This window comes from Aquarana catesbeiana, linkage group LG01, assembly GCF_042186555.1.
Source record: "Aquarana catesbeiana isolate 2022-GZ linkage group LG01, ASM4218655v1, whole genome shotgun sequence".
NCBI classification, from domain to species: Eukaryota; Metazoa; Chordata; class Amphibia; order Anura; family Ranidae; genus Aquarana; species Aquarana catesbeiana.
In genome coordinates this window covers 835,847,390-835,870,047 of record NC_133324.1, presented here as the reverse complement: position 1 = coordinate 835,870,047, position 22,658 = coordinate 835,847,390, and the positions used below count along the sequence as shown (strand labels likewise).

At 41.7% G+C, this 22,658-nt stretch overlaps 1 protein-coding gene across 9 annotated transcripts in view; it reads right to left on the bottom strand.

Moving 5' to 3' along the window:
- The window catches only part of RBM47 (RNA binding motif protein 47), a 184,522-nt gene that overhangs the window by 77,383 nt on the left and 84,481 nt on the right, over positions 1 to 22,658 (bottom strand). For 3 of the 9 annotated variants that reach the window (XM_073608541.1, XM_073608540.1, XM_073608542.1), the window contains one exon: positions 9,677 to 9,786. The exons of 1 other annotated variant lie outside the window; for it this stretch is intronic. In XM_073608541.1, the coding sequence (XP_073464642.1) occupies positions 9,677 to 9,696 (20 nt within the window). In that variant the 5' untranslated portion in view covers positions 9,697 to 9,786. Of the gene's footprint in view, positions 1 to 5,533; positions 5,706 to 5,725; positions 6,729 to 9,676; positions 9,787 to 22,658 lie in introns of those variants that run through there. 5 more of the 9 variants (XM_073608539.1, XM_073608548.1, XM_073608537.1 and 2 more) reach the window with 4 other exon arrangements.

Below are 22,658 nucleotides of genomic sequence, written 5' to 3'. Positions count from 1 at the left end.
CAGGCACTGATGTTGGACGAGAAGGCCTGGTTCGCAGTCTCCGCTCTAATTCATCCCAAAGGTGTTCTATCGGGTTGAGGTCAGGACTCTGTGCAGGCCAGTCAAGTTCCTCAACCCGAAACTCATTCATGTCTTTATGGACCTTGTTTTGTGCACTTTTGACAATATAGTGTACCTCTGGGATCCATGTGGAGGCTGGATACCATTGAAGTAGTCTCTGCCGTCATAGTAACAATATGGGATTGCTTGCACGCCTTGCATTTTTCTCAATGAATGCAAAGCATTCTCTAAATGGACAAGGTGGGGAGTTACATAGTAGTTGGGACAGTAACGTCATGCTTTCTGCCTTGTCCAATTAGAGAACTCTAGCATTCATTCAGAAAATGCAAAGCATTCTCTAAATTGCTCCCATGCTGAGTGGCATACCCCCCGTGTTCCAAATGTATCAGACCAACCATTTAGCTCAAGACCCAGAAGCAAGTGGAAAATATGTCTCAACCGCTTGTTTTTACTGTCCCCCAACTGCAAGTTTACACTTGCTTTGTTTTTATCACACATTAAAACAACTACTGCTTCAACATGCATTTTTGATGGTTCTGTGATGCTTTTTTGAAGCTTTAATGAAGCTTAGCAAATGCCCTGCGTGTTGATTTTCTATTTTTTTTAAATGGGCTTAGTAATACCCTAGCTCAGCAGATCCCCAGTTCATTAGTACCCTCATTCAGCAGATAGCCCACTGAGTAGCGCTTTAGTCCCCAGCTCTGCTGACGCCCCTCTCAGTAGTACCCCCAAGTCTGTTGATGCCCCATTCAGTATCAGCCCCCAGCTCTGCTGATCCTCTGGTTTACTTATCCTCCCCTCTCTTCAGTGCCTGGTCTACTTCTGCTATAGGGTTAATTATATTGCTTGCATGCTATGTGTGACATCTGCTAGTTTCTTCTGCTCCAGTTCCCCAGCTCTGCTGATACTCTGCTTCTCAGTCCTCTCTCTCTCTCTCCAGTCCCCACACACCTACTGCTATATTGCTGCCATGCTGCACACCACATGTGACATCTGCTGGTTTCTGCAGCTCTGGTCCCCCAGCTCTGCTGATCCTCTGCCGCTCAGTCCTTTCTCTCTGGTCCCCCAGCTCTGCTGATCCTCTGCCGCTCAGTCCTTTCTCTCTGGTCCCCCAGCTCTGCTGATCCTCTGCCGCTCAGTCCTTTCTCTCTGGTCCCCCAGCTCTGCTGATCCTCTGCCTCTCAGGTCTTTCTCTCTGGTCCCCCAGCTCTGCTGATCCTCTAGCTCTGCTGATCCTCTGCCACTCAGTCCTTTCTCTCTGGTCCTCTGGTCCCCCAGCTCTGCTGATCCTCTGCCACTCAGTCCTTTCTCTCTGGTCCTCTGGTCCCCCAGCTCTGCTGATCCTCTGCCACTCAGTCCTTTCTCTCTGGTCCCCCAGCTCTGCTGATCTTCTGCCGCTCAGTCCTTTTTCTCTGGTCCTCTGGTCCCCCAGCTCTGCTGATCCTCTGCCGCTCAGTACTTTCTCTCTGTTCCCCACATTGCACACCACCTATGCTGTCTGCTAGTTTCTTCTCTCTGGTCTGGACCCTGCTCACCTTCCTGCTGATCCCTGCTGCACACCAGATGTGACGTCTGCAGCAGACACTCCTGGAATATACATGAACCTAAAGTGACTGCTGATGACCTGTTTCCCAATGCATCATATCTCATACCTCCAATACCTCCAAAACAAAGCAAAGCTAACTTTGAATAAATGCCCCTCCAATGCTGCAGACGCTATTAGGGGGCGAAAAATAGACTTCTGTGGAGGCTTTGGAGATGATTTGAACACAGAGAAAGCAACATAGGGTGTCATTTTTGAAGCAAAACAAAAGCAACAGTGTGTACAGGACTGTAAGGTAACCATTTGAATTAGTGAGAGGTGCTTTGATTTGCATTCAGAGTGCTTTAAAAAAGCGTGTCAAATGCCACATTTTGAAGCACGTGTAAACATGGCATTGGGCTGTCACTGTGAACATACATATTGCAACTTCATTCCACCATCTAGTTTAGATCTACCAACTACTTTGTACAAGGGTGTATCCAAAGCTAAAGTAGGTTGTACAGGGATTGTACAACTAGATTATAATGTGTATGGCCTTCTTTAGTCCGAACGCAATGTGCTAGTGCTATCTGCCATTCATTCTTCATACCAATTAACATAAAATAAAATAAAAAATGCATCCCTACTGTTCTAGTATAAGTCTGCAACAGCTCCTAATTTCCCACACACAGCTCATTTATTAATCACTCTTTGGTGAGGAATGCTCACTACAAACACTCAGGTTAGGGTCACATCTATGCGGCTCTGCGAACCTTGTTTGCACAGGCACAGCAGCCCATTCATTTGTGCCCATGTTTCATGCAAAAAAAAATTTCCTGCACCTTTTTTAAAAAGCAGCCGGAGGGAAATCGCATAGTGCAAAAGCACCATGCGAAGCCCGCAACTGAAAACACGCTGCAGTTTTGGATGTGTGGGGGTGCCATTTGGAATGAAGCCCTGCGCGTTTGCAAAGGAGCAGCAAGGTTTGGCTGCGGGTGTGGGAACAGGTGCGATTTACCCGCTATCCTGCACCCACAACCACCCGCATGGGTGTGAACCTGGCCTTAATCCACATTTTTTTTCATAATGTATTACTGTAAAGAAGGACATTTTTGGAAATAGTAATTATCTATAGTTTCTATTTATATTTGCAGATTCCTTTGAGTTTTCTATTGTGACCTGTGGGTCATTTTATTGATTCCTAAATATAACAATAAATAAAACAATATTTATAAAAGAATGAAAAGTTTATAAATAACACAGCTGTTTCTATAAAATACAGCTTGTGCCTATGCTCACATACAGTTGTCTGAAACCAATTTAAAGTGAAAGGCGTAAGGAAATAAGGTATGGAATAATGGTGGGGTTGTGCTTTAGCCTTGGTTCATACTAGTGCGAGTTGGCATGCACAAGTAAAAAAAACACAGGCTGTTCCAATCAATGCGACTCAAGTTGCAGCAACTCCTAAAAAGGTTTTTGCACTACTTTGATGTGACTTCAATGCGACTTAGTGTCCCATAGACTCCAATGTCACATGAAAGTCATAGGCAACTGGAAATCGCACAACACCGGGGTTGCAACAATGTGAACTGAGGCTTATGTATTACAGCATTAAAGTGTAACTAAAGGCAAAACTTTTTTTTTTTCTTTAGTTTTGTATACGATCAGAACACCCATCAGGTATTTATCAATGTCTGTGCTCCCCTTAGGGAGATTGACCCTCTTTATTTGCCCTGTTTACTGTTATCATTGAAAGTAAAAAGAAAATTCCAAATTGACACCAGAATAGTAATAGAGGGGAAATCTTCTAATAGGGACACTAGTTTTGACATCCCAGTGTGATTTCCTCTCACCTCCCGCTTTGGCTATGGGACAGGAAGTGAAGGGAAATTTCCGTTATCGGACACGGCAAAAAAAACAAAAAAAACTGACAGGGGTTATATTCTCTTACTAAAATTTTGCTTTTAGTTCTACACCTACACACACACACACACACACACACACGACCACACACACACGACCACACATGGGTGGCCAGGGGCAGCCACTGGCAAGGATCAGTAGATTCCTGCCGGTAGCTCTGAACACTGCATGCACACAATATGTGCTAACAGCAGCAGCTGTCAGTGGTGCTGTCAGATTTGCCCTCTATACAAAATAACGACCGGCGCCGCCATTGTTCACGTTACAGTTACATGCCAATGCATCCCCGGCCTGACAGTGTTTCTGCAGATTTGTGCCCGCTCACAAGTTAGCTGCCGGTAATTAGACAGTTTGTATGTTGCCATAGCAGAGATTGCAGCTGCATACTGAGGTGGTCTTTAGCCGCCTCTGAATGCAGTAAACTATCCACAACGCAGATAAAGTCAAACTAGTAAGGAAATATATGGATTTCAAGGTAACAAGTCACCATTGTACCTTTTCTTTTATAAAGACATGAAGGTGTGTCAATACACAAAGTTTTTTTATATATCTTATCTACTTTGTACAAACTCAGATTTACTATACGTGTTCATTCTCCATAGTTCCACTTCTTGTCTAAAAAATCTCAGCAACCATCCATTCCCAGGTGACAATGACTTTGGCTTGCAAGACAGAGGCTTAGCGGTTAACATTTCTATCTTGCAGCACTGGGGTTCTTGGTCTGAATCCCAACCAGGACCCTATCTGCATGGAGTTTGCATGTTCTCCCTGTGCTTGTGTGGGGGTACTTTGGTTTCCTCCCAAACTCCAAAGACATGTTGGTAAGTTTGTCGGCTCCTGTCTAAACTGGCCCTAGTATGTGTATGTATGCATTTGAGGTAGGGACCTTAAATTGTAAGCTCTTGAGGGCAGGGACTGATGTGAATGTCAGTGGTGACCCTTCCATTAGGGGCGCCCAGGCCCCCTCTATCTACGCCACCCCCTATATGGCTAAGCACGAATCTATCCAAGACCGCCGCCGCCACCCCCTATTCATGCGCCCAGCTTCTTTCAGGGCGCCGGACGCCTGAATTACAGCGGCGGGGGTATTTTTTTTAAGCACCTGATTAGAGCCATAGGCTTTAATAGGCTTCAAAATAGGATGGACCCCGTTTTCCGATTGATTGAAAAGAGAATACTCCTGATTGGCCGCTGAGGAGGCGGGAGGAAACAGAAGCCGCCGATGCCCGTGGAGAGCAGAGGATGGGAAAGCCGTTGCCACCACCACCGCCAAGCAAGAGAAGCCGCCGGTGAATCGCTGCATAGATGGGGTAAGTGCACCAGTGCACCCGCCCGCCGACCAACCGACCGATGGAGGGTCACCACTGGTGAATGTACAATATGTAACACACTGTGTAAATTGATGGCTCTTCACAAATACTTAATAAATAAATAACACAGGTTACAGGTATCCACCACAGTCAGTTATAAACAACTAGACAATTGCAGAACTGTTAGCACTTGGTGGAGTGGAGTGACAGTTGCAGGGACATAAAAGCAGTTTCCAGTCACTAATGCTGGCCATACACTATACAAAAAAATCGACCAAACCCATTTTAGAAAAAAACAAACATTCGGCCGTGATAGTGCCATCATGTAATGGCCGATAAATCGCTCAGTGGACAAAATGAATCAATTTTTTGTTCTTTTTTTTTTTTTTTTTTTTACACATACCTAGTGCAAACAGTTCGGACGGGAAACACATTAACCTTTCAATTTATCGTTCGTTCAGCAGAAAATTTCCAAACTTCAGGGTTTTTTTCGGGTCAAAAACGTCCCAACGATTATTGATTTTGTGCCCATTAACTGCCCGAAAAATGAACAAACTGTCTAAATGACCGAATTTCGGATGATTTTTCGTATACCGTATGGCCAGCATAAGCTATGCATTGCTGTCATACATCCTATAAAATACATGGCTGCAGAAAGACATCATACCGGATATATTCCAAGAAAATAATGAATGATAATCAGCTAAAATCTACTTACACAACACTTTGTTCCATGTCTTTGGATAAAGATGAATAATGCGTTGAACGTCTTCTTTTTATAGTCATATGGGAATTCTAGAAGGATAGATTTCCCTGTTATAGAGCAGCAGTGGGAGAAAGTCAGTAAACTCCCACCTATATTTCAGAGGCCAGCAGACCTTCTCCCTCCCCTCTGTGCCCCCCTTCTAACCTGATTATCCAAGGTGAAGGTATCAGCTCCAGATAAGACCAGAAGGAAATGCTGTCAGCTGGCAGAGGAGAGGGGTCTCTTCCAATGTACCTGCGGCTGCTCTGTATTTAGGTCTTCATAGACATTGTTCTCATGCAAACAACAGGACAATGTGTCTGCAGTTGGAGAAAGGGGAAGCCGTCAGGGCTCTCCGCATTGTTTCCAAAATCAGAAATTGTTGAATTGAAACTAGCCCTGAGGCCAAGAGGGCAAGTCTGTTTTGTACATGGCCTTGAACAGCACATTTCACTCAGAGGGAGATACAGACATAAAAGTATCAGTATGGCTGATGTCACAATGGAACATCTTTAACCCTTCACAGCCACTAAAAAATATAACCGCGTCTTTAAAAAATACAGAGACATGGATTTCCTACTTCGAGGCTGAGATTTATACTATAATGGTTTTTTTTTTTTTTTTTTTTGTGATTTGAGTCATAGTGGAGAGATTTCCCTTAGGGTTCATTAACACCTGTCCAACGCACTTTACTGCAGAGCACAGCAACGCACCATACATGCAATAACGCTTTGCAGTGCCATTCATTTTCAATGGCACCCCAATGAATTAACGTGCTCTGCAGCACACCACAACGCGCTCGGTTCACACTGCCCCGACCTGAAAGTCGTGCAACTTTGCCAGGCGACTTCAGTGCGACTTGGATCGACTTTGAAGCAACTTCACGGAATGCCTGGGTAATCTTCCTGTAATGTCGGATCCAAATCATATCAATTAAGATGAGGATCTGACTTGGAGGTGACTTCCATTAAAGTCTATGGGCACAAGTCAGATAGAAGTCACCTTGTACTACAGGAACCTTTTCTGAAGTCGGAGCGACTTCAGTAGAGCTAATTAACCACTTAAGGACCAGAAGGATTTGCCCCTTTAATGACCAGGCCATTTTTTGCGATACGGCACTGCGTCACTTTAACTGACATCTGCGCGGCGTTGTAACCAAACAAAATCTATGACCTTTTTTTTTGCCACAAATAGAGCTTTTTTTTGGTGGTATTTGATCACCTCTGCGGTTTATTATTTTATTTATTTATTTTGTGCTATAAACAAAAAAAAGACAATTTTGAAAAAAAAAAAATTAAAAAAAAAAAAACAATATTTATTACTTTTTGCTATAATAAATACCCCCCAAAAAATGTAAAAAAAAAAAATAAATTCTTCATCAGTTTAGGCCAATATGTATTCTATATACATATTTTTGGAGTAAAAAAAAATTGCAAAAAGCGTATATTGATTGGTTTGAAACAAAAAGAGGGGTTTGGGACTTCATCATCATTTTTTTGCATATTGATTGGTTTGCGCAAAAGTTATAGCATTTACAAAATAGAGAATAGACTTATGGCATTTTTTTTTTTTTTTTTTACTAGTAATGGCGGTGATCAGTGATTTTTAGTGGGACTGCGACATTGCAGCGGACAGATCGGACACTTTTGACACTTTTTTTGGGACCAGTGACATTTATACAGCGATCAGTGCTATAAAAATGCACTGATTACTGTATAAATGACACTGGCAGAGAAGGGGTTAACACTAGGGGGCAATCAAGGGGTTAAATGTGTTCCCTGGGAGGTATTTCTAACTCCGGGGGGATGGGACTGACAAGGAGTACAGAGAGGTCGCTGTTCCTAATCACTAGGTCATAGTGGGTTTGGTGCGTAGGTATAGCGCACCCCTGGTGATGTTTCTCTATTGGAAAAATTGTGCTCGTCCATTCTGATGCCTTGGCAACCCATCCAAATGAACAGGCTACCAGAATGCAAAGCAGATAATTGCACAATTGGACAGGTGTGAATGGGCCCCCTAAAGAAGACCCTCCATGAAAATTGAAAATTTGCTTTTCTAAAAGCCCCCCAAGTATATTGGCAGTGTGCCAAGTATAACCATGGCACGCTGAGCCCACAGTGCCCCAGGACAACTTCTGCTATTACCTCTATAGCCTGTTTGAAGATTATATTGAATAAAGCCAAACTCATGAGGGAATTTTATAGCTTAACGCAGAACTAAACTGTATCTGAGCCCCACAAACTGAAAATACTGTTTGATTATTTTTTTTATATTTAAAGCAAACTCACCCATCCATCCAGGTTTCCCTGCTTTATTTTGTTCAGAAATCACTTTTAAAAATATCACCCTAGCATTTCCAGCAGCGGCCATCTTTAAGTAAAGGCAGTTAATATCTGTAATGTTTACTTCCTGGAATCCATCTGTCCTTAGCTCAGGCATGCAGGTAGTTACACTTTAAGTATAGATGACCAAACATCATTTCCTTCAGACATTCTACTGTACTGTATGTATAAACCTTGATAAAGTCAGTCACGCTGGAGAAAATCACTGGCTCGTGATTTGGCTGTAATGTGGCACTGTGTATCCATATAGGTAGGACAAGCTGCATCTTTTCCTCGACTTCAATCTCAATGCAGCTTATTTATAGTCACCTATGAATTTTAATAAAAAAAAAAAATAATAAGACTGTTCCTACCAAAATTGGCACTCCATCTTCTTTTAAAGAAAAGGACAGAGTTATATAAATAAATAACAGATTAAAGGACTTGAGGTATTTACCATAGTGACACATAAAGGGGAAATGTTATTTTATGTTCAGTCTAGTAGCTTGTGAGTACCCCTCCCATTTCAGACTTTATACTGACAGTGGAATTGCATTTGTTTTCTTACAGTTTGTGCTATATGGCAGACCTGACGATCTGAAAATGCTAAATTGCCTGCCTATCATACTGATCTGCTGTCTTCAGTACTTTTCACTTTGCAAGGAAATTTTACTCAGAGCTTAGTGAATGAGATGAAGCTCTGCTGACATAATTATCCAATCATGTACAAGCAAAAATGCTGTTTTAATTTTCCCTGTATGTGATTGGATATTCTTTGCAAAGTGAAATTTCCCTTCCAAAGTTATTTGCCTTTAGTAAATCAACCCCACTTACTCAGAACAAATACACAGATCAGGAGTTCCTGACTTCAGTTTCATTGTAGATGATGCATCCTTGTTCTGGTTCAGTGACTTTAAGTGATTGTAAAGTCAGAAGGTTTTTTTTATCTTAATGCATTCTATGCATTAAGATAAAAAGCCTTCTGTGTGCAGCATCCCCCCTCAGCCCCTCTAATACTTACCTGAGGTCCCTCTAGATCCAGCAATGCTGCAGGAGTGTCTCGGCTGCCTGGGACTCCCCTCTCCATTGGCTGAGACAGCAGTGTGGCGCCATTGGCTCCTGCTGCTGTCAATCAAACCAGTCAGCCACTGAGGAGAGAAAGGGGGCGGGGCTGGGCCTCTGCTCCATGTCTGAATGGACACAGGGAGCTGTGGCCTGGCTCGGGTGCCCCCATAGCAAGCTGATGATGTGGGGGCACTCAACAGGAGGGAGGGGCCAGGAGTGCCGAAGAGGGACCCGAGAAGAGGAGATTCCGGGCTGCTCTGTCCAAAACCATTGCACGGGGCATGCAAGTATAACATGTTTGTTATTTTTAACTAAAGAAAAACGAGACTTTACCATAACTTTAAGCTGGCCATATATTAATCTTTTGAACTGAATGATCAAAATTGATCTGATTCCCTCATCCACACACTTGAGGTATATTGGGGAAATCGCTCCCGTTGTCCTATTGTATTCTGATGGCAGGGAGACTTCCCCGTCGACAGAATACAATGATTACTGCTGCCGGCTTTAGCCGCACTTACTGTTTGGGAATAACCCAACAGGCTGGTTGTACACAAGTTGATTGATAGAACGACTTGTGTACAACCAGCCTTCCCATACATGGATTAAAATTCAACTGATCCCTGCTGATCCAGTCTAATTTTGCAGCAAATGCAGCCTAGTCATTTTGTTTACCACTGGTTTTGTTAAGGTGGTATTAAAACCAAAAATGTAATAAATTGCAGCTTACCAATAGATGTGTGGCTGCATTACTTTTCTTTTTTAGGCTTTTTTTCTTTCTTTTTTTTCACCTGATGAACTGGGCAGTAGGACAACCTCCTGTATTAGAGTGCTTCCAATCTGGATAAAGGAGCAACAAAGACATCTTTGGACAGCAGCATTGTTAATCTGGGGGGAGGGGAGTGTAAGATGTACTAGCAGATTTAGATACACTAACGAATTGAAGCCAAATTCCAGATATCACTTTATAAGCAGTTACACCAAACAGTTTTTGTTCCTTTTGGGGAAAAGGTTTCGCATAAATAAAAGCTGATCATTGTAGGAACCCCTGTCAGTGGTAAATGGTTTGTCTCAACCCTCTAACTGCTTCATCTGCATAACAGATTATTCTGTTGAAAAACAGCAGACTTACTGGTCCGATCACCAGGTGAAAATAAAAGAAAGAAAGCCTAAAAAAGAAAAAGCGAATGCAGCCACCACATCTAAGAATTGGTAATCTGCATGATAATAAATGTTTGCTTTTGGTTTTAATACCACATTAAATCTCGGAACTCTCATTGTGAACCTGCTCTGCTAAAAACTAACTGCAGATTAAATGCAGACAGATAAACCCCGAAAGTAAACATAGTACCTGACAGCTTTGGAGGTGTGTTTGCAACAAACCTAAAATGCACATTTTTTACTCTATACACTAATTAATGGCAGATTGAGCCATAAAGCATTAGTACATGAGGGCTTTTGATTATTCCATTCAATCTGAGTGTTCCATTTAGACAGATCCTATTCAACATGTAAATGCTTTGCAATGGCGTGATCTCTCCATACAGCAACATGCACCACCTTATATGACCTGACAGATAAACCTCCCAACATTTCTACTATTGTGACTATATAGCTCAGTGGTAGACATACTGTATGGGCTTATTTAATAAAGTAAGGAGCAAAGTACAAGCTGCAGTAACGCAGAACAACTGAGAACTGCTATTTATTGTTCCATTTGCTGTAAAATGATGAAAGGCGACATCTGGCTAGTTTCAATAGACTGTTGTACTGTACACATCATTGTCATTGTTCTTTACATCACATTTCCAGGTAAGCCTGTTGCTATGATATATTGGATGTCATGACCTACAGCCACTCCTTTATGCACTCACTTCAAGAACGCCACATATTAGCAAAACGTCACCCAACAGGTAAAGACAACCCATGAACTGCAGATGCCAGCCATTCAACATTACCATAGTTATATATAGTTACATAGTAGGTGAGGTTGAAAAAAGACCTCCAAATGTCCATCAAGTCCAACCTATGTGTGTGATTATATGTCAGTATTACATTGTATATCCCTGTATGTTGCGGTCGTTCAGGTGCTTATTTAATAGTTTTCCTAGATTCCCCCAGAGGTTCTCCCCCAGTGTATAGATTGCATTCATATTTTTGCCACCCAAATGCATATTTTAAATTTTTCTACATTAAACCCCATTTGTCATGTAGTTGCCCACCCCATTAATTTGTTCAGATCTTTTTGCTAGGTTTCCACATCCCGCAGAGAAGTTATTGCCCTGCTTAACTTAATATCATCTGCAAATACAGAGATTAAACGGTTTACCCCATCCTCCAGGTCGTTTATGAACAAAATAAATAGGATTTGTCCCAGCGACCCCACTACCCACCCTGACCATTCCGAGTACTCCCCATTTATCACCACCCTCTGAACTCGCCCTTGTAGTCAGTTTTCAATCCATGTACTCACCCTATGGTCCATGCCAAAGGACCTTACTTTGTACAGTAAATGTTTACGAGGGACCTGTGACAAATGCTTTTGCAAAATCCAGATACACCACATCTATGGGCCTTACTTTATCTAGATGGTAACTCACCTCCTCATAGAAGGTTAATAGATTGGTTTGGCAAGAACGATTCTTCATGAATCCATGCGGATTACTGCTAATGATACCATTCTCATTACTAAAATCTTGTATATAGTCCCTTATCATCCCCTTCAAGAGCTTGCATACTATTGATGTTAGGCTAACTGGTCTATAATTCCCAGGGATGTATTTTCGGCCCTTTTTAAATATTGATGCTATATTGGTTTTTCTCCAATCATCTGGTACCATTCCAGTCAGTAGACTGTCAGTAAAAATTAGGAACAATGGTCTGGCAATTACTTGAATGAGTTCCCTAAGTATCCTCAGATGCAAGCCATCTGGTCCCGGTGATTTGTTAATGTTAATTCTGTCCTCTGTTAACCATGGAGGTGCTTCCTGTGATGTGTCATGAGGATAAACACTGCAGTTTTGGTTACTGAAGCCCCCCGATTCCCTCATGAACACGGAGGAGAAAAATATGAGGATAAACACTGCAGTTTTGGTTACTGAAGCCCCCCCGATTCCCTCATGAATACGGAGGAGAAAAATACATTCAGTTTCTTCGACATCTCCCCATCCTTTGTAACCAGATGTCCTTTCTCATTCTTTATGGGGCCAGTATGGTCTGTCCTCCCTTTTTACTCTTTACATACTTAACCACTTGCCTACAGGGCACTTACACCCCCTTCCCGCCCAGGCCATTATTCAGCTTTCAGCGGTGTCGCACTTCTACGCTGACTATCTTTACCTCTGGGCCCTCCCCCCCGTCGTTTAGTTTAAAAACCCCTCTAACTTTTTGGCCATCTTTACTCCCAGCTAATCTGCACCCTCCTCATTTAGGTGCAGTCTGTCTCCTTCTATAGTACTGGCGATCGACCGAGAAGTCGGCCCAGTCCTCCTGGAACCCAAACCCCTCCTTACTACACCAGCTCCTCAGCCACTTGTTTACTTCCCTAATCCCTCTGCCTTTCTGGTGTGGCTCCATGTACCAGTAGTATTCCTGAGAATACTACCTTGGGAGGTCCTTTTCCTCAATTTAGCTCCCTAGTCCATAAAATCGTTCTTTAGGACACTCCCTCTGCCTCTGACTTTGTCATTGGTGCCAGCGTGCACCATGACAGCCGGGTCTTCCTCAGCTCCTCCCAGTAATCTGTCACCAGATCCGTGATGTGCCGAACCCAAGCGCCCGGTAGACAACATACAGTTTGGCGATTCAGGTCTTTGTTAATGGAGCGTACTTATTGGGAGGCTCCAGCCCTGGATCTGCCTCCCTGGCACTTCCCCCTCTAGACTGTCACCCATCTACACTTTTTTAGTGCCTGTACCTCTTTGTCTCCACCCGCCTCTGTGCTGGCCCCTGACGGCACCTGTTGTGCACGTTCCCGGCTCTCCTTTAGTATGGAGGGTCTTCTCAGTGCTGACAGTTGCTTCCCCAGATTCAGAACCTGGGCTTCCAGGGAAACAATGTGCTTACATTATGCACAGCAGTATTCGCCCTCGATCGGATGATCAAGGAACACATACATGTCGCAAGATGACACCGAGTTGCATCTGCACACCCACCGGGCATCGTACCTACTAATTTAATGAGGATTGGGGATTATACCTTGTCCAAATTACCTAACAACTAGGTTCCTGACACTAATACTCAACAAGACAATACACAGGTACTCGCAGACCAACATGCATTCGCAGACCCACTTGCACACACACACACACACACGTACTAACAATCCACACACACTACTCAGACAACACTCAGGTACAACCTGACACTAATACTCAATATAGCCCACGTGAACTCGCAGCACTCATGTACTTACAATACATAGGTACACACTCACTCTACACAGGTACTTGACCCCTGTTATAACCTCCTATTATGGACTCTGGTTTTTTACCTCATCACTTAGTCCAGTTCCACTTGGTCTAAGTTCCAGCAAGCTCAAAGATGAGCAGGCTCACAATGAGTTCTACAGAAAGTTATAAGGCCTCAAGCACCTGTGATCATTTAACCACTTCCCTTAATTAGTAGGCTGAAGGAAGCAAAGAAAAACAAAGCTGTTTAAAAAGTGACAGAAAAAGGTGTTAAAAAGCTACAAGGAAAAGCCCCAAAAAGAACCTAAAAACGCAACCCCGCAATCACCAGCAGTCCAAAACAAAACTTGTTCACACTCTCCACTCAAGGTCCCCACTGTTTAGCTTCCAATTAGCAGTCTGTCTACCACTATGCTAAAGTCAAGAGAGTCCACTCCTTTAGAAAGTAAAATTGTTGCTATCTTATATGGAACAGCTAGAATTGTGTCTAAGCAATTCCCCTGAAAATGTAGCTTTTCTCTTGAACTCCTGAAAAAAGGCATTGCACTTTTTGTTCCTAGCTACTTTTTTTCTGAACCCTCATAGATATTTAACTGAAGCATGGGTCTCAGGCAGTACCGCACAAGGTCATCCAGCACCCAGGGCAAAGAAGCCAAATGCTACCTCCAGCAGTCATCCGCTTGTCAAAATGCCTTGTATCAGAGTGAGCTTGCTATACAGTAAACTGCTGTGCCCAGGGCAGCTTCCCCTTCTACCCACCTCTTGTCCTGGCCCTGGTCTCAGGCACTGCTGCCTCTGACTGCTGTTCTCAGGCGACTAATCATGGCAATACATGCTTCGATTTTCTTATATGATCGATGTGTGATTTGATCAAAACTACTGAATCCTCAAACAATTGAATAGCCATAACTTTCCCACATGTGACATATCAAGTGGGTTGTCAACTATGGATTGATTATTCTTAGTAAAAGAGATCAATCAGAATGGAAATTGATCATTTATGTGCATTGCCCCAGTAAAAGTGAGATTTGGGTATGTGATTACTGTGCTACACACTGTTGTCGTTGTCAGAAAGGAAGCTGTATCCTAGGACCTGCAATGCAAGGATCTCCCCTGCTTTTGCCTCATTCATTCTGTGGATCTGTGTTTCCAGCCCCTCTCTACCTGTCATCATAACAATCATCAGGGAGCAGCTCTGACATAAGGAAGCAAAGCTCTGCCTCTTTCAAGAAGTTGGGGAATTTGTAGCTCATTGGTAGCATCAAACAGTGAGTTTACTCCAAGCCAGAAGTGTCTTCTCAGGGCTTTTTCTGCTCACTTTTATTTAAAACAAAGTAAAAATGAACAAATGAAAGTCTTTCCACGCAGGGGTTCTCACCATCATTGCAACAAACATAGAATTCAGCCTCACGGTTCTCTTTGCAGCTTCACTGCTCAGGCCTCCTGCCTTGGTCCTCCAGACCATTAAAGTGGGAGTCCAGCGACCAATTTTTTTTTTTTTTTTTAGGTCATTGAGACACTTTGCTAATCCCAAAATAATACTCACAGTTTGGGTGTAATATTTCCGCCTCTGTCTGTTTTCGTACTGAAGAAGAACTTTAAAAATGTGATGCTGGCTGTTTCCATCTTTCTTGTGGGCATGTGAAGCCCACAAGTATTGATTTCCTGGATGCGGTGAATGCTGTTCATTCACAGCTTGTTCACAAGCATGATCATTGTTCCCGCACTGAATCTTGGGAAGCCTGACACTAAGCTCCCAGGAGACAGTGCGGCGCCGGGGAAAGGCAACAAACACGCCTACTCCCATGGGAGGAGAGACAGGAAATGCCACAATAAAGTACAATATAAAAGGAAATTACAGCGATAAAAAAAAATTTCGTGCGGCATTTGAACATCTATGCAATTAACTGAAGGGGGTAAGATTAAGTTAAAAATTTGAGTGGAACCCCACTTTAAGCACACAGTCCCAGTGCTTGTGAATAAAATGCTGTACCTTTGTCAGCTTGACTGTTTCTCCTGCAGCTCCCCGCTGCTACATCCTCACAGGACGGGCCTTTGTGTGTCCTCACCTGGACAAGACGATGCGATGTGCACCTCACAACTCCCTTCACACACTGAGCCCCTCAGTAAGGTTGGGTTTACTGACCTCTAACTCTGGCTCTAACATGAATGCAGCACACACCTCCATCATTAGTGTTCTTACCAGAAAACCTGGCCCACGCTGCCATTTTAAACAGTGGCATGGGCTCAACCTGGCACAACCTCCACACAAAGGCCAAGGTGCAGAACAAGGGGAGTCACCTACATGATAGATCAATAATATAAACAATATCATCCTGCAGGGAGATCAACAGCAATACTGATGAATGGTTTACTGCTTTCTGCTTACTTGTTTGGGTTTAGCATTCACGGTACAGGTAGTCTTTAAACAGAACAGGTCTCAGAATCCTTTCCTTAAAGCTAAACTCCAAGCATATATGCAAACACCATTTAATGCAGTTATGTATTCTATTAAACATAAAACTTTTTTTGTACATAAAACTAGCATGAGTATATAAATCATTCCTGATATCATGTTCCTGCCATCCCTTACATAGCATGACTCTGACTGCAGGGAAGGGAAGGACAGTGTTTTCAGTCAATTAAACTCTCCTGCATTCATGCACTGACAGGAAAAATGGTGAGTGGATTAGAGAGCAGAGACAGCAAAGTTGTTGGCTTATCAGTGTATTGCTGCTCCTTCATTATCCAATCAGCAGGATCTTGGTGGGGAGGTGAAACAATGGAATAAACTCTAATGCCCTGTACACACGGTCGGACTTTCCGACGGAATATGTGCGATTGGAGCTTGTTGTTGGAAATTCCGACCGTGTGTGGGCTCCATCGGACTTTTTCCATCGGAATTTACCACACACAAAGTTTGAGAGCAGGCTATAAAATTTTCCAACAACAAAATCTGTTCGCGTAAATTCCGACCGTGTGTGGACAATTCCGACACACAAAGTGCCACGCATGCTCAGAATAAACTAAGAGATGAAAGCTATTGGCTACTGCCCCGTTTATAGTCCCGACGTACATGTTTTACGTCACCGTGTTCAGAATGATCGGATTTTCCGACAACTTTGTGCGACCGTGTGTATGCAAGACAAGTTTGAACCAACATCCGTCGGAAAAAATCCATGGATTTTGTTGTTGGAATGTCCGATTAATGTCCAATTGTGTGTACAGGGCATAAGGTTAAAGCTCGCCATAGATGGATCAAAACTTGGCTGGTTCAGCAGAGACTGGTCAAATTTCGATCCATGTATGGCAGACGTCAATCTTAGCAAAAACATTTTTTTCGATCAGTGGCTGCAGTCGCTAATCAGTTTATTCTGATAGCAGAGAGTCCACACTATCAGAATACAATGTCTCAGCAGGGAGAATTCCTCTATCCACCTCAATCATGTGGATGGTTGGAATAAAAACAAGTATCTATGGGCAGCCTTAGTTTAGATGTGCACGTCTGAAGATCGCCATGGCTCTGAAAAGCAATATGAACATGGCGTTTGACATACAGTAAAGCTTGGTACACACTATGAGTTCTTTTACGTTCAACCCAGCGGGTTGAATGAAAAAAAAAAAAAAACTGTCAGCAGGTCGGAGCTGCTTCACTAACTATCCAACATTAGCCCAGCGACCTTCCCCACTGGGCTATTGTGTTCTGACAAGGGGACGCCCCCCCTCGCCTGAACACTCCGATAAGTGCTTTCTGCCATTGGCTGAGGGCGCTGATCAGGAGCCAGTCGGCTGATGGTTTTCCAGCATGCTCGTGATACAGAATCCAGCTACACGGGCCAAATGTTGGCCTTTTTTTTTTTAACTGGCCGTTGTCTCCCGACATTCAGCTCATGTGTATGGGGCTTTAGTTTAGATGTGTACGTCTGAAGATTGCCATGGCTCTAAAAAGCGAAATGAACATGGTGTTTAACATGCAATAAATCCTGGTACAAACTATGAGTTTTTTCCGTTTAACCCAGCGGGTGGAATGAAAAAAAACTGTTAGCTCCAGTCGGAGCCGCTCCACTGACTATCCAACGTTAGTACAGAGATCTCCCTCACCGAGTTATTGCGTTCTGACAAGGGGACGCCCCCCCCCCCCCCCCTCGCCAGAACACTCCTATAAGCTATTGGCAGAGAGCGCTGATCAGGAGTCAGTCGGCAGCTGGTTTTTCCGCATGTTTGTCCTACAGAAGCCGGCCAAACGACCGGCTTCAGTCAGACCGGCTGCCATACATACAGGCCGAATGTCAGACGGTTTTTATGGAACCTGCCAATGTCACCCGACATTCGGCCCATGTGTACGGGGCTTTAGGAGACAGTGGGGGAGATTTACTAAATCTGGTGCATGCAGAATCTGGTGTAGCTGTGTATAGAACCCAATCAGCTTCTAATTTCAGCTTGTTCAATTGGGCTTTGACAATAAAACCTGGAAGCTGATTGTTTACTATGTACAGCTGCCCGAGAGTCTGTGTGCACCAGTTTTAGCCCCATAAAAGTGGTACCACCATGCAGCAACCGCATAGTGCCGAACACAACAGGGGGGATCATTTTTGCTGTGGTATGTGAACACCCTTGTCCACTGCTATTGCAACTTAAGGGAGGGAGGTTGGGGGTGGTAAAAAAAAATCAGCTCAATTGCATGTTTTTTCTGCCCCAACCACAAGTCTAAATGAGCCCTAACAGAGACTGTGGTGTGACTCCTGGTTGTGCTGTTTGGCAAAGGTGTATAAATATCATTAAGCGGGTGAGAGGAATAATAAGGCCTTTTGACAGATAAGACAATTAATTTATGTGTACTTCAACTGTGCTGTTCAGCTTTAACCTCAGACTAGTTGGAGGGTCTACTTGAAATGATTAAATTGAACTGATGCTGCTGCCAGACTTATCCACCTTACCAACCGCTCAGTGTCTGCCAACCCTCTCCTCCAATCCCTACACTGGCTCCCAATCACAAAACAAATTAAATTCAAAATACTAACCTGAACATACAAAGCCATTCACAACTCTGCCCCGAGCTACATCACCAATATTGTCTCCAAATATCACCCAAATTGTCCTCTGCGCTCTTCTCAAGACCTCCTACTCTCAAGCTCTCTCGTCTCCTCCTCCCATGCTCATCTCCAGGATTTCTCCAGAGCCTCTCCCATCCTCTGGAACTCTCTACCTCCACTGGTCCGGCTATCCCCTACTCTTACTAACATCAGAAAATCCCTGAAAACTCATCTCTTCAGGAAAGCCTATCAAGTCTCCAACTAATCTCTTACCACTTCCATCAGCTCATCCCCCCCCCCCCAGTTACAACCTTTTGTACCACCTGCCCCACCCTATTAGATTGTAAGCTCTTAGACCTCTTGTATTTTAATGTATTGTAACTGTATTGTCTCCTTTTATATTGTAAAGCGCTGCGTAAACTGTTGGCGCTATAGAAATCCTGTATTATAATAATAATAACTGTTCAACTTTCAAATTTCAACTGCAGAACAGTGGCTGAGCACTTGTAAGCCAATTGAGGGCAGGGACTGATGTGAATGTACAATATATATGTAAAGCGCTGTTTAACTGGTTGGTGCTATATAAGTACTAATAATAAATAAATCTAAGAAATGTATGAAATGGATATTTTCTATGTGATAGATTACCATTAGTTTATATTCAATACAATCTTGCAGACAGAAGACTAGGTGGTTCTGATACTTCTTGTGACATTATGATATACAGTCCCTCTCTAGAGTAGGGGTGGTTGCATAGGGCCTTTGAAATGGTGGTGCTTGGACCCTGAAAACAAAATAGCTTGCACTTTACAGTCTCAGTCCAACCAGAAAAAAAGGGGACATTGACAACTATAAGATTGCCTATTAAAGGATGCCTCCTATTTCAGGTATCACTTGTGATTATCGGGCAGTTTCGCATCACAACACCTTAGAAGTACTTTGTAAAGTTGGAAAATCTCCCTGCAAGTAGATCTCAATCTTTTACTGTTCTATGAAGAAGGAGGAAGGTTCGGGAGCACTGTCCAAGTTTGGCTATTACCATATGACGAGATCATGATTTAGATCCCGGAGCTGGAACAAGTAGAGCTTTAAAAGGCATCTATTACCTTGACTGTCTAAGTATTTAGCTAGCAGAGCAGTCATGTGAAATAGATTAAAGCCTGAAGGAAAATTAGAACCAAACATTAGGTAGGCTTTGTCCCCTGAGTTGTTTGCTAAAGTTTGGTTTTTAATCAGGATGTACCCCTGACTGCACCGCTTAAAATAGATATATATCCAGACGACATATATTTAAACACAATTGCCTTTGTGCACGTTACGTGTGTGTTTTTCTTGTCTTTATACAGTTGGAAGTGTGTTTTTTCCAGTAATGATTATTTCCCTCACCAGGTTACTTAGAACAAGTCTGGCAATGGAATGCCCTTCAAACTCATGGTCGATTGCTTCTAGTAAATGTTTCACTAGACACTAAACAACCCCAGTGTTCCACCCTCAGTGCAAACATTGTATGAAGGAGAAAAATAATATCCAGGAACAGAGCCTTCGAGGTGGCATATACAGTGTGTAAGAGCCTTACTATATCTTCAGACATGTAAATTCATATTAGAAACAACCAATTATTCTTCTGCTTATTATTTTTTTTAAGGAATATATTTCCTAATGTCTCTACTGAAAACGCAGAAACAAATTAAATAAATATATTTAAACACAGGCCAACAGTGAGCCACGAAAAGTTCTTTTAGTTCCTTGATGCTGATAATTGTAACATGATTTGGACTCCCCCAACTTAAGAGGGAGACATACTATGGGGGTTATTTACTAAAGGTAAATCCACTTTGCACTACAAGTGCACTTGGAAGTGCAGTCATTGTAGATCTGACGCGGACATGCAAGGAAAATAAAAAACAGCATTTTTGCTTGCACATGATTGGATGATAAAATCAGCAGGGCTTTACCTCATTTCAGAGCTTCCCCTCAGATCTACAGTGACTGCACGTACAAGTGCACTTTCAGTGCACTTGTAGTATAAAGTGGATTTGCCTTTAGTAAATCAACCCCAATATGTCCTATCAGATGTGAAGTCCATGTACAACTGCTTCAGAAGAGTTTACTGGATAAATGCCTCTGGAGAAGATATTTAAATTGCAGTTTGACACAGCAAGTCACAAAACAATGATGCCATGGAAAAATAAAAATAAGATTCAATGTCTGATGCTGGCTATTATAACATAATTGTAAGTCAACTAGACCCTGAATAGTCCAGGAGTAATTGAAATATGTATTTAACCACAGAAGTCAACCAAAAAGTTCAGTGGATGGAAATGTTTTTGTTGTTTTCTACTGTGATGCTCATATAATATGCTCCAACTGATTATTTACCTCTTTGGATAAAAACATATTTTTTAAATATCTTACAGATTTAGTAAAGAAAACTTCAGACTTTGGAATATGTACAATTTAGTAAAAACTGTAAGTGCGATGTAAAAAAAAAATTCAAAATCATCAGCATATCCAAAAACATCCCAAGCTTTATGGTGTAAAATACATATGAGTTTATGGATATTGAATGGACAACACAGGAACACGGACACCTTTTACAATGTGAAGACATTTCCTAGCAGTAGAAGAAGATATGTATAAATTGCAAAACCTCAAAATTCATACTATTCCTTCATACATGATCTATCTATTGTGATCACTCCTAGAACATATATTACACATTATGATTGTCCATGCTATGTGAAATGTTTACTATCTTTAAAAGGTACCAAGAAAGACAAATAATCTAAAGCTACCCTGAGAAATATAATATTAGTCTTGCATCCAAGCAAAAACACCTTATTTTAAATTGGCAGAAACACCATCAAATAGAAGATCAATAAGGACAAACTTTATTATCAATATTATGTATATTAAATATGAATTAAATATTAAATTATTAAACATAAATTGTTTAATTGATGTGTAGTTGTGTGTGTGAGAACTGAGTAATTGTTTATTCTATGTTATTATTACCACGTTGTGAACCCATGTCTACTTTTGATATAACATTATTACCAGTTGTTTCATGTAGGCTCTGCGTAGCTTTTCAGATTATGTTATGGCATACCTTTCCATTATATGGTAATGTGTTTTGTACCTAATGTTCTTAATGAATATTTATAAACACTTAGAAAAATATATAAATACAATTAAATAACCACTAATCAACCAATATTCCCCCAAAGCTACACCAGTGAAGGAACATGTTCATCTCTTAGGAATGAGATTGTTATCTGTTTGTCACCTATCAAAATATACAATTTAAAATATGTTCAATAAAGTGCATGTGACTAAATCAACCTTTCTCCAATTTTTTACCATGGAGGAACCCCTGAGACAATTTTTATATCTCAGGTAACCCCCACTAAAATGATTACACTTGCGGCTCATAGTACATTAGCATGATCATTAGGTTGTGAAGATTTTTTAAAGAATACAGAACAGGTTTAATAATAATCAAGAAATGAAATTAATTAAATGAAATAATAATGGTCAGGAAAAAAAAAAAAAAACACAGACAGAGAAAGTTGTGACCCTTTACATTGGAGGTAAGTGTAGAAGTGGCCTTAAATTGGTGGTCATTGTAGGCAGGAGATCAATTGGCCAAAGCTCTCTTTTCAAGGAAACCCTAGCATATAAACTGTATAAATAAAAAACAAACAAGAAAGCTCATCCCATTCTATAAATATGTAATAAAATATGTAATAAAAAGAAGCTCTATTTAGAAAAAACCCACAACAGAACCCTAGAGAAACAGCGCAGAAAAGAATGTATAGTGACTCTTTAGAGAAGCAAGTGGTAATTAGCTGGACCATTGACTCCTAAAATCATTGGAAATAATGGTAATTTTTTCCAGGTTGCTAAGAAGAGTTCAGTACTACAGTATTATTTTATTTTACCTCCAGCTTCTTTCAAAAATAAATTGATATATATATATCTCTATCTATCTATCTATCTATCTATCTATCTATCTATCTATCTATCTATCTATCTATCTATCTATCTATCTATCTATCTATCTATCTATATATATATATATATATATCTCTATCTATCTCTCTATCTCTCTATATAGATATATATATATACACACACACATATACACACACATACATACAGTACATATTTTACATTTTTTAATATTTGTTATATATACATAGAGGAATGCGGAATATATTTAGCAGACAATTAGTTACCTTAACCTTTTGTACTATTGTTAGACCATAAA